Below are 13438 nucleotides of genomic sequence, written 5' to 3'. Positions count from 1 at the left end.
CGCCGGAAGCATGGCAACACTTGCGGGCTGACCCCAGAACACTCTACGCAAAACGATGCATTTCACTGTGTGTTTCGGTGTACATGTGACTAATAAAGATGTCTTATCTTACAAATTCTCACAGTCTAATCAAAGAGGTTTAATTATGATCCTGGAAGATTGCTCATCACACTGAGGTGAACTGCAGTGCCCTCAACCAAGATCCATTAACTTACCTTTAACCGGGATTGGCTCCGATCTGAGCAACTCAGCAAGAATCAACCAACCATCTCCCATTGGGCCACATTTAAAAGTGCAACTTAAATGTGATAGATTTTGTTCAAACTTGCAGTTTCTTTTCAAATTACCTGCTTTCTTTATCCCTAGAGTTGACGTCTGCTCCGCGATCCAGTAAGAGGCGACAGGCCACAGGGTGGCATGCCTGGACAGCCAACAGAAGAGGGGTCCCTCCATCCTGAGTGTGGGAAAGACGACAAAGACAATGAGGGCGATCCCAGCTTCTTCAGTCGGTCCCATTGCCCAGTACGTTCAACATAGCAGCCTGCTTGATAGGCACCCCATCCACAACCACTCACTCCACCACCAACGCACAGTAGCAGCAGTTGGTACCATCTACAGGACACACTGCAGCAACTCACCAAGACTCCTCAGACAGCACCTTCCAAACCCACCACCTCCACCAGCTACAATGACAAAGGCAGCAAAAGCACGGGGAACACCACCACCGATATGTTGCCCTCCTCGTCACACACCATCCTGACTTGGAAATATCTCCCGTTCCTTCACCATTGCTGGGTCCAAATCCTGGAACTCCCACCCTAACAGCATTGTGGGTGTACCCACACCTCAAGGACTGCAGATCAAGAAAGCAACTCACCACCACCTTCTCAAGGGCAGGCTCAGACTGCGAAGCCCACATCCCTTGAGAATATCAAAAAAAAACAACGTATTTTTTTTAATACCCTTTCAAAGGCCTGCACATTGGTTCTATACCACAGAGTATGAAACCGGATAGAGTATTCCACTACATCCTAGAGACAATATTAGTTCCAAGCCATCTGAACTTGTTCAACTTGATCCCCAATCTAGAAGGTTGTATTATGAGGTTTTTAAATTCAGATAGGTAGCTTCACAAAAAACAAAATCATTGAGATTTCTGACTTTTATCTGATGGATACAGACCGTTCCCATTATGGGGAGGAGGATATCTCGAGGCCAGCAATTTCAGATTGCACCAAGAAATCAAAAGGGCATTCAGAAGAAACTTATTTACCCAGAGTCACAAGAATGTGTAACACATTGCCCACAGGAAGGGTCAAGCTAATGGATTCAGAGAGATGGGAAAATGCTCCAATGGACCATCAACACAGGCAATGGACCAACATGGCCGAAGTTTCAGTTTCATTTGATCATTGGATGTGGATATTGCTGGCAAAATGGACACTTATTATCCACCTACCAACTTTTTGTTTTCTTTCCTTGTTTCCACCAATCACCTACCAGCATCTGTCTCAACACTCCCTTCTCCCCCACTTCGCTCTATCTGCCCATCACCCCCCTCCCCCCAATCTAGTTCCACCTATCACCGACCAGCCCATCTTATCCCTCCTTCTCATTTCTACACACTAGACATCTTCCCTCCACACTCTCAGTCCTGATGCAAAGTCTCGATCTGAAACACCAACCATCCCTTTCCCTCCATGGATGCTGCTCGACCTGCTGAGTTCCTCCAGCAGTTTATCTTTTGCTCCAGACTCCAGCATCTGCAGTCTCTTGTGTCTATTTATTATCCATTCCCAAGTGCCCCCGGACTGAGGAGGCAGTTAAGAGCCTCAGACATATTGGCAGTCTATAGTCTTGCACAAGCCAGACCAGACAAGGACAAATTTCATTCCCTGAAGGATATTAGTGATTCAGTTGGATTTTTACAACAATCCAGCAGCTTCATACATACACATGAACGTGAATTAGAAGAATAGACGCGTCTCACCTTTCACGCCTGCTCCAACATTTAATAAAATTATGGCTCATTTGATAGTAACCTCAACTCTACATTCCTCTTTCCCACCACCTCTCAAGCACCTCTGTCTTAAAAATATTCAAAGGCTATACATCCACTGCCCTTCAAAGAAGGGAGTTTCCAAAGACTCGCAAACGGAGGGAACAGTATTTCAGTTCATCTCTGTCTTAAATAGGCAACCCCTTATTTCTAAACAGTGACCTCCAGTTCCAGATTCCCCGACAGAAGGAAACATCCACTTCACATCCAATGAAGGTCATCACTGAGATCAGCTTACTTTTTCAAATAAAGGTCTGGAATTTAATTGCTTGAATTTAAATTCCCCAGCTACTGTGCTGGGATTTGAACTTGAATCTCTGAATAATTGATCCAAAACTTCTCACTGTTAGCCTGGTAACATGACCACGTTTTGACTGTTTCAGCAATGATGGCCATTTGTCTACCATGCATCTTATGTAATTTACATTCCAAGAGAGATTCATCGCACTTACCCCATCCTTGACATTCACAACAGCTCCATGGTCCAAGAGTAGCTTCACACATGATGCACAACCAGCAACAGCTGAAACACAGGGCACAAGTATAATGGAAGTTACAACACTAATGCAACAAACTGGTTAATTCATTAGGAGTCTGAGAGCAATGATTCTCATTTAGTCTGATAAGCTGAATCAGATAGCAAACTGCCCCAGTGTAGCCAAAGTTGCCATGAAAAAAGCATATGCATAGTTTCAGCATTTAACTGGTGTCTTTGGTAACAGAGAGGGCGAGAGAGCACTCGCGAGAGAGCGTGAGATATGCATTTATATATTCCTGTCGTGGCTTCAAATTTTCCTGAAATGCCCAACAACCAATGAAGTGCTTTTTTAAGTATGATCTGCATTTTAATTTGGGAAAAGCAGTAGCCAATTTGTGCACAGCAAGCTCATTGTGGAATAAATATTGGCCAGATCACTGGGGAGAACTCACCTGCTGTTCCTTCAGAGTAATGACCTGGGCTTTTTAGTTTAATACCTACCCAAGAGGGCAAACCAGGCCTTGGTTCACAAGATGGACCCAGCCAAAGCAGTGCTCCCTCAGCAGTACACTGGAGGTCAGCGGGGATGTTTGTGCTCTAGAATGGGGTCTGAACCCATGACCTCCCGACTGAGAGGAGCAAGTGCTACCCACAAAGCCACTGATGGATGGGGAAGCTATTTAAGTACTCAAGGAATAAGGCAAAAGGAAGGTGATAGGCAAGAGGAAGAGGAGGGCAAGGCTGATGTGCACCAGTCGGCAGGGGTAACCTGTTTCTGTACCATAAGTACAATGCACTTCTTGGTACAGGTGTTTGGTACTTGCACTTCCATAAATACCAGTTTAAGAATCTTTTCTAGCTTTACGCTTTAATCCTTTCATGAAGGGATCAAGAAATACGGGAGTAAGGTGGAAACAGAAGACACAGTAGATTTGCCATGATCTCATGAAATGGCAGAACAGACTTGATAGGCCAAATGGCCCATCCTGCTCCCCATTTCCTACATTCACGTCTTCCAGAGAATGGAGCGACACGGACTATGTGCGGTCAGAGCGGATGAGTGTAATTAGGCATCATTAGCTTAATTAGTTTGGCACAACATCAAGGGCAGAAGAGCATGTTCCTCTGTTGTACTGTTCCATGTTCTATGAAATGATTTTACCAAACTTTTCTCATCAAATATGCCCTTATCTACTCACCAATGACTTAGCAAGTTGTGGTTTTATATCGCAACACTTTGAGGAGAGTGATGAATTGTGGGATAGGGAGACAGTACAATCCAAAGTATTTAAGGCATTATCCAGTTGCATGCAACTTTCAAGAAACCTATTGATATATAATCGTGCACATGATAAAAGTAAAATGCATGAAGTATTGTTACCAACTGAGAAATCTTAGATAATGGCCATGACACCAAAACAGCAAGAAAAGAAGTCAAAAAGCAACCTTGGTTGCCTGTAATGGAGTGGGAAAAACTTTGAAATAAAAAACAAGTTGACAGGGGGGTCTTGATTTCAACATTCAGGATGTGGGAAGAGTTGGGAAAGAACTTCCTAAATAATGGTCTGGGTCACAAACAACTGGCCAATGAGTCAACCAACATTCATGTCACAAGATATCATTATGTTATTTGTAAGCAGTTCAATTTAGCAGTCCAGTATACTACTTGTTATTGACCTAATTTTCTGATTTCCCCAAATAACAGTCAGGAAGTTCTGGTTTCCTACACGAGTGGAAGTGCAAGTACCAAACATCTGTACAAAGAAATGCATCATAGTTAGGGTACAGAAACAGATCACCCCTGCCAACTAGTGCACATCATCATTACACTCCTCTTCATATTGCCTGTCACCTTCCTTCTATCTTTTTCCTTATGTACTTATCTAGTTCTCCCATCCATCTGTGGCTTTGTGGGTACCATCCTTGCACACGAGTATTGAAGTCCCAATGTTCCTGAGAGGTTTTTGCTGCCGTCGTTCCAACTCTGTTTCATTGTTGGACTCCTCAACTCCCTGCAGTTGTACTGGAGAATCTGCCCACTGATCCTGTGCTGGATTAGACTGAGCAAGCCACTTAAGTATAAGCAATAAATTTTGGCCTCACGTGCAATGTCCATGTCATAATAGTTTTTTAAAAATTCTAAAATCATCACATTTTAATGCAAAGTACAACTTGACTTCAGTGGGACACAAACAAGATAATTCTAATTGCAAACATCAGTGCTCTGGAAATATTGTGACAGCACGAACAAGGTGCCCTACAATGTCCCCTCATCAATCAATAAGGGGAGTTCTCTGGCACATTAACAAAAGCAGTTTGGGAATTTCTTCTATCTGCATGGTAGTGAAACCAGGATGGAAACTTCAGTTGGCCACAGATTTATATTCCTCTAGGCTTTCATATAAAGACTGAAGTGTCTAGACTTTCCTCTAAGCAATCGATAGAGGCCTTTAGGATCTTGAAGGGTTTCCTTGTCTAGAAGATGATTTCATTTGCAGAGAAGACCACAGCAAGGGGATAAAAATAACAGGCGCTAAAAAAAATTCAACAGGAAATTGAGAAACTCCCTGTCCACAGGGAGTGATTGAGGCAATTGGCAAGTTGGGTTTACGGGTTAACAAGCAAGCTGGAGGAACACAACGGGTCAGGCAGCATCTGTGGAAAGGGAGTGTCAATATTTTGGGTCTAAGCCCTTCATCTGGACTGAAAGATAGAGGGGAAATATCCTGTATAAATTGGTTATGTGGATAGGAAAGGGATATGGGCCAAATGCAGGCAAATGGGATTAGCTTAGATAGGCATCTTGGTCATCATGGACGTTGGGCCAAAGGGACTGTTTCTGTGCTGTATAACTTGATGAATATCTAGGAATCTAGGAGCTAAGATAAATACACAAGGGAGAGGATAAAGTGATGAGGAAGACAGAAAAGGGGTAGCAAGGTGGAGCATGGTCAACTGACACAAGTCCAATGAGATCCAACTATATATGTCAGCTTAGAGACAGGCCAGGTGTATGACCTGTATATCACTCAGGTTCAGGCTGGGTCATGCTGGCCAGTTACCAGCTCAGAGGATGCACTAAGCACCACCAAGTTCACACTCATTTTTTTTTTGATCAGGAGCAACAGACACCCAGCAAAACAACTCACGCAGATCACACAAACCAACCTCCCCTCCACTGACCGTCTACACTTCCCGCTGCCTCGGGAAAGTAGCCAACATAATCAAGGACCCCTCCCACCCCGGTTATTCTCTCTTCTCCCCTCTCCTGTTGGGCAGAAGATACAAAAGGCTGAGAGCATATACCCCCAGGCTCAAGGATAGCTTCTATCCCGCTGTTATCAGGCTCTTGAGCAGACCTCTCATACATGAAAAGACGAACTCAATCTCACAATCTACCTCATTGTGGCCCTTGCACTTGTTTTTTGTCTACCTGCGCAGCACTTTCTCTGTCACTGCAACTCTATATTCTGCATTCTGTTTTCTTTTTACAACCTCAATGTAATTATGTACGGAATGATCTGTCTGGGTGGCACGCAAGACAAAAGCTTTTCACTGTATCTTGGTACATGTGACAATAATAAACCAATACTTCTCTCCTGCTTTTCTGCGGGTGCCTCTGGGTTGGGTTGGGTTGGGTTGGGTTGGAGAATAAAATTACAACCTTCAGGCTCAGGCTGGGTTCAGACTGGCCCTGGTCCAGGCTGGGTTCAGACTGGCCCTGGTCAGCTTGTGTCTTAATTTTACACCCACGCAAACCTCTAGGGTCTGGAGGCTTGTGTGGAGCATGAAACACTAGCATGGGTTTGATGGACTGAACGGTGTTCTCCAGCCTTTATGATGCACGAGCTCTTCCCTCACACTTCCCAACAAACACAATCCAATAATGATTTTGGCTTTTGGATGAAACAGAAGCTGTAGTCAGGAGACTCGAGCAGAAGAGAGGGTTAACCATTTCAAAGGAGAGAGGACGTTGAATGACAAGCCTTTGCCTGGAATGCTACAGCAACACTCCCGGACAAGATAAGCAACCATGGGCTTATCTCATCCCAGACTGAAAGAACCCATACATGACAGTGTGGAACTGAGAGAGACTTGAAATGGGCCCGAGGACCTTGAACACAGATGAGGAATGAGAGCATGAAAGGAACTAACTTCAAAGTTAATTCATCCCAGGCCAGCCAACAATATCGCTTTACCCATGGGTCATATATCCTCCTTGTAGTTTTGCTTTCTCTGGCAGCTTGCTGCATGAAAATTGGCTGCAAAATTCCTCCACTGCAACACCTCAAAAGGTACCTTAGTCATAGAGCAATACAGCACAGATTGCTTCGGCCCAACCAGTCCATGCCAACCACGGCACCCACCCAGCCCCAATTTCCTGTGTCCGGCCCATATCCCTCCAACCCCGCCCCTCCATGTACCTACCCACGTGCTTCCTAAATGACACTGTTGTACCTGCCTCACCCACTTCCTCTGGCAGCTCGTTCCATATACTCTCCACTTTCTGGGTGAAAAAGTTTCCCCTTGGGTCACTTTATTGGATCGAAAAAAGTTTTGGAGGTGTAAATGATGCTATTAAAATATTTTTTGATTTGCCTTATAAGACAGCTATATTTGTGATCTGAAGTAAAAATTTATAAACTATTACATTTAACAGGACTTTGGATTTCAGCTGGAGCTCAATTGGCTTCATTTTCATGAATGAAGTTTGCCTGATTAATGAGATCTTTTGTCTAATTTGAAGCACTGAGCTTTTGGAGAACTGAAATGCTGTTTGTCAGTGTTTGACCTTATTATGAATGAACTGTCAAATTAATAAATTAACAGTACTATTAATTGATGAAGATGATTACAATGTGCTTTTGCACAAGGGATGCTTTATAGTAGACCCTTCTTCACTGTGATGAGGATATATACCTGCCTAGCAGATCAGGCAGCGTCTATGGACAGACTTCAGTTGCTAGAATCTAGATGAAAAACACTATGATGCTGGAGGAAGCACAAACTGGAGAAACAGCACCCGATTTTCCGTCTTGGAACCTTGCAGCATAATGTCACGAACATTGAATTCTCCCACTTTAAGTAATCCCCACAACCCCCCCCCCACCCCCCTCATGTTTCTTCTCTTCTTCCCTTTCCTAGCCTCTCTTTTTTCTTGCCCCTTTCTGTTTTCCTTTCTCTCATCTTTGACCCATCCCCCGGTGGATCTGCTCTCTCCTCCTCCCCCGCACCTGCCCATCACTCTCTCTTACCTGCATCTACTTATCACCACCCTGTGCCCACCCCACCTCCCCTCTTTCGTCCACCTATCACTGCTCTGCTTTTCCCTCCTATATATTGGGCTTCCCCTTTTCCTATCTTCAGTCCTGAAGAAGGGTCCTGACCAGAAACATTGACCACCTGCTTTTCTCCACGGATGCTGCCTGACCTGCTGAGTTCCTCCAGCATCAGAGTGTTTTTTCATCTGTTAATATTACGAATGGATTACAGCAGAATTGGCCATATAAACAGAGAGGGAAATTTATGTTTAATTGTTAAGTTAAATATCTAGGAGGCCCAGATGTTCATGAAGCTTACACTGGGCTTCACTTGAACAGTGCGAAAGGCAATCGACAGGTACGTCAGAGTAGGAGTGGGAGTCGGAACTTCACGTTTAATTCTCCCTTTTCTTTCATTAACCAGTTCTGCTGCAAGATTACCAATCTGTGACATGAACTCAGTTTTAAAACCTCCTTCACACTCAGGGCTCAAGCTGCTGAGCATTTCCAGCATTCTCCTTTTGGTTTCAGATCTCTGCAAGAGCTCTGATCTGCATTTGAAAACCTTTATGTATACCTTTGTTCTCCGTAGCTGTCCTCATAGACAGCTTTTCACCACAGCTACGCCAGCCTCACCCTATCAGAGGTGTTTCTTTTGTTCTGCCCATTCCTCCCCCACCCTGCAACTTAAAAGTAAACTTGTTTTCTCACTTTTCCATTTCTAAGGATCGAGGCCACAAAAAGTTAAATCAGTTTCTATTTGCACAGATGCTGCTGAGTGTTTCCAGAATTTTGTTTTTACTTCCAGTATCTGCAGTTTTTTTTAATTTTTAATTACATACAAGCAACTGTTTTGTCAGTTCCTAAACATTCAAGTGAAAACAGACTCACTCCCTAAATACAAGCAGCACCAGAACCTCATTAAAATTCATTCCCTACATACAAAAAAAGCAAGCTAGTTTAAGCAATCTCATACAAACCTGCATCATGAAGGGCAGATCTACCTTGATGGTCTATAGTGTCAACAGGGCAATCTTGCTGTAAAACAAAAAGGCCTTTATTTAATACAGGTGAACAATAATATGACATCCTGCCACATTGAAACTGCATACATCATCCAGAGCTGCAGAAAAAAAAATTTGCGCTCCCCGATGAAGATTACTCCTCACAACAGAAACAGGCTTTTGCAAGCTACTTTGTAAGAGCTATATGACTGCTCAACCTTTTCCATGTGGGATACCTTCTATGAGTATAGACAAACTTCCAGGGAATATCATGCCCCCCATTTACCACCATTTCTGAATAATGCACCAGTGGCGCAGCAGTTAGCATGGGTACCTTGCTGCTCCAGGGACCTAGCTTTAATCCTGACCTCTGGTGTTGTCTGTGTGGAGTTTGCACACTCTCCTAGTGATGGTCTGGGTTTCTTCGAGATGCATCAATTTCCTTCCACATCCCAAAGACCCAATAAGTTACCCTTTATTGTAGCTCAGTGGCAAAAGAATCAGTGGTGTGGGTGGGCATGAGACTGATGGGATTGCTCCCCTGGGAGCTGGCATGAAGCTGATGGGCTGAATGCCCCCACCCACCCCCGTCTTTGCCATTTCGTCTGGCAGCTTGTTCCACATACTGACCACCCTTCGTCATATGAAGTGACTGTAAAACTGTAATAACCATAGCATTAGTTTTTTTTTAATTATGTCCTTAAAGGAAGTCAATAAATTCTGCATATAGAATCTCAGGATGTTTGTTATATCAGTACTGGGAGGCAGAATTGCTGCCTCGAATCCCTACAGACCAGACCTCCTCCCCAACCTTCCATCAGCTCAAGACTCATGCACCTTAATTTCAAAACCAATGAGTCACACGATCTGTCAAATAAACCCAAGTGAACAAATTTACATTCCATTATTCCTGATGCAATATTTTCTACAGATATGTTGACTAACCAAAGTATTCCTTGAAAGTGAATGAAAATGTGCCCAGTATATACAGCACAAACAGGCTTGTCACTACACGGTGGTGTTTGTGCTGCACCGGAGCCTCTTGCCCTCTTCCCTCATCTAATCTGACCAGCCTTCCTTCCTAACCCTCATCCATCAGGATATTCAGGAGGAAATACTCTAGTGGTGAGAACACAGAACTCTGCCAAGAGGAGGAGTTGGGGAGAACGGAATGGATGAACTTGAGAAGCTGGATAAGCACACCAAGGACAAAGGAATATAAGGATATATCAACAGGGGATGAGGAAACAAGGTGGCAAAAGGATCGTATGGAACAGAAGACGGCCACAAACTGAGCAGTCAGATAACTTGTTCTTGTGCTGTTAATATTGAACACAAACATACAAGACAGTAAGCAACCTGTTGGTGCAGCAACCCACCCCGTGAAACCATCTACCCTCTTCCATCCTTGAATGGACCTCTTGTATGCTAAAAGATGAACTTTTGATCTCTCAATCTACCTTGTCATGGCCCTTGCGTTTTGTCTACCTGCATTACACTTCCTCTGTAACTGCAACACTTTATTCTGCATTCCGTTCCATACCTCAATGTATGGAATGATCTCGGTACGTGACAATAATAAACCAATTCCAATTCCATGGAATCTCCTCGAAGAGACAAGAGTGGAATTTAAAAATTCCTCTCCAACGTTGAGGAGTATTTGCTCTGTGAAGAATCGAACACAGCAGAAAATGTCACACTTGAATGTGTATACTTCAAGCACACACGGCACAAGCACTACATTCAGAAACTTTAGATACTTCAGTTTTACCACTGGGAATCATCTCTATTGCAAAGTTAATATAAATTCTTTATTGACAGATGAAATTGATCTTTATATCCTTAAAGATCTTTATATCCTTATTGCCAAGAGGGAATTCCAACTACCTGGAGTAACCGTTGCAAGCACAGCGACTGCCCATTTTTAGCAGCGAGATGTAACACACTTCGTCCTGCAAGATAAAGAGAAAATAAAATCAGTAACAGCTGAGCTTTTGACACAAGGCAAGCTCTTTCTCAATGAGATCTTTAAACAACAGCACTGCCACTGAGAAAGCCACCAGAATTTTTTGGTCTTAAAGGTTCTTTAAGTATCCACTGTAGGACAAGTGGGCAACAGTTGATGAGCCAGAATAGAACCATGGACAGTTACAGCACAGAAGGCCATCAGTCAGCACATTGTGCCCATACCACCTATGAGTGGTGTAACCCAACTTCTGTAGGTTCCTCCAGCTCCTTGGCTCTTGACCAGTAGCCCTGTAGGTCATGGTTCATCACACGCTGACTTAGGTGTTCTTTAACAACATAATGAGGGCTTCTGCCTCCTCTGTTGTTCCAGATCCCCAACACTCATTGAATGAAATATTCTCAACAAACTCCCTTTAATCCTCAGAGACACGAGAGACTGTAGATGCTGGAATCTGGAGAACACACAAGATGCTGGAGGAACTCAGTGGGTCAAGCAGCATCCGTGGGGGGCGGGGAGAGGAGTTGTCGACGTTTCAGGTCAAAACCCTGCATCAGGACTCAGGGTTTTGACATGAAATGATGACAATTCCTTTCCTCTTACAGATGCTGTTCAACCTGCTGAGTTCCTCCATCAGATTTGTTGTTCTTTTAATCCTCACCTAAATGAGTGTCCCTTAGTTACTGACCTTTGCTATGGGAAATAGGTCGCCAAGCACTACCAAATCTCCCCTAAATGTCTCTGATCATGGAAGTCCAAACTCAGAGGCTTGATGGAAAATCCGGGCTGCACTCCCAATGCAGCATGAGCTCTGCATGGCCAGAATCCTGTCTTTCTGACATTATGCCAATGCCCTATCTGCTCTCTCAGGGTCACGTGAAAGTCCTGTGCCTGCTAGTTTGAAGAGCAGAGGAGCTTTCAGCCATCTTGTCCAACATTTATCCTTCATCAGGTTACGATCTCATTGTTGATTCTGAGGGCTTGCTGTACACAAATTTCCTAAATTACAACAACTTCACTGGCTGTAAAGGGTTTGGGATAACCGAGAACATTAAAAGGCACTATCGACAGGAAGGTCTCTCCTTTCTTCAACATGCCCAATGGTGCTGGTTACATGTTCAGCCCCAATTCACTGGTGCAAATCTTATGGGCATAACTATTACAAACTGCTAATAGAACACAAGGCTTTGGTCTGTCAACAGCATCATTCATCTCCAGGCTAGAGGAAAATAAACTTCCCTCCAAAACAAGAAAATGCGAGAAATGTTCTGACACAACTAACAACAAAGAGGCAAGACATGGATTAATGCCAATGTATCCAGCTCCTAATTACAGTTTGTTGACAGAAGTACCAAGTGGAGATTTGATGATTTCTCACAAGCTAATAGGGGAAATGAAAATATATCAAACCTTTAAATTAAATCAGAACATTACATGCCCCATTCTAATTAGGAAAACAGGCAGAGAGAAACAATGAGAAGGCTGGGAATACATTCCATTGAGACTAGAACCATCCGATCAATCCATAAATTAACCTGCCAGGACATCGAACAGCTAGCCTAAACCAGTATTAGTGAATATAATTGGGCTCCGTAGCAGCAATGTACATAGAAGAGGTGTTTAGCTAGTGCCAAGAATTTTAACAAGAAAACTTTGGTTAGGCTGCACTTGGGAGTATTGTACGCAATTCTGGTCGCCCCATTACAGGAAGGAAGTGGAGGCTTTGGAGAGGGTGCAGAAGAGGTTTGCCAGGATGCTGCTTGCATTAGAGGGCGTGAGCTACAAGGAGAGGCTGTTCAAACTTGTGTTGTTTTCTCTGGTGCAGCGGAGGCAGAGGAGAGGCCTGATAGAAGTTTATAAAATTATGAGAAGCATAGATAGTTAGACAGTCAGAATCTTAGTCCCCCAGGGTAGAAATGTCAAATACTAGAGGACAATGCATTTAATGTGAGAGGGAGAAAATTTAAAAGATGTGTGGGGCAATTTTTTTTCTTACAGAGAGTGGTGGGCGCCTGGAATGAGCGGCCAGGGGCGGTGGTGGAAGCAGATACAACAGTGACATTTAAGAGGCTTTTAGACAGACACATGAATATGCAGGAAATGGAGGGATATGGATCATGTGCAGGCAGAAGAGACTTAGTTTAATTCAGCGTTGTGTTCAGCACAGACATCGTGGGCCGAAGGGCCTGTGCTGTACTGTTCTATGTCCTAGTATGCTTCCTCTAGATGTCACATGTGCAGACACACTAGCACAGATCTCTTCAGATTTGCATGGGTCATTCGTAGTAATAGTGTAATTCTCCCACAACCTTTTCCCAATTAACACCTCCCTCAGAGAGTAACAAACCTCTGATCAGTCCAGGAACCAACATTCAACATACTAAACACTCTTCCTTCCCATTAGTCAGTGGAAAACTAACTGTGGGATTTAGGGCCTGACAAGTATCAAGAGACACTGAAAAATCAGGAGCAAGTTGTTTGTACTGTTGAGGGTGGTAATGTAAATGTTAACTGGTTATTTAATTTGATCTCAGAAACAAATGGCACCAAATAAATAGCCATGAAGGAAGGCTAGACATTAGCAGCTTAGACGCGTGAAAGAATAAAATCAATGGCAGAGAAATGAGCAGGAAATGGTAGCAGAACGGTTTGATTACCAACTGGTACCCA

The 13438-nt window shown here is 43.6% G+C and overlaps 1 protein-coding gene across 1 annotated transcript in view; it reads right to left on the bottom strand.

Moving 5' to 3' along the window:
- LOC127583864 (uveal autoantigen with coiled-coil domains and ankyrin repeats-like) overlaps positions 1-13438 on the bottom strand; it is a 97973-nt gene that overhangs the window by 1222 nt on the left and 83313 nt on the right. Inside the window, exons 4-8 of the mRNA XM_052040258.1 lie at positions 10690-10754; positions 8779-8836; positions 2512-2582; positions 348-454; positions 216-238 (exon numbers count right to left, since the gene is read on the bottom strand). Coding sequence (XP_051896218.1) covers positions 216-238; positions 348-454; positions 2512-2582; positions 8779-8836; positions 10690-10754 — 324 coding nt within the window. The remainder of the gene's footprint in view (positions 1-215; positions 239-347; positions 455-2511; positions 2583-8778; positions 8837-10689; positions 10755-13438) is intronic.

Source organism: Pristis pectinata, chromosome 28, assembly GCF_009764475.1.
Source record: "Pristis pectinata isolate sPriPec2 chromosome 28, sPriPec2.1.pri, whole genome shotgun sequence".
Taxonomy (NCBI): domain Eukaryota; kingdom Metazoa; phylum Chordata; class Chondrichthyes; order Rhinopristiformes; family Pristidae; genus Pristis; species Pristis pectinata.
Note: the sequence above shows the minus strand (reverse complement) of the source record. Positions and strands in the feature narration are given on the sequence as shown.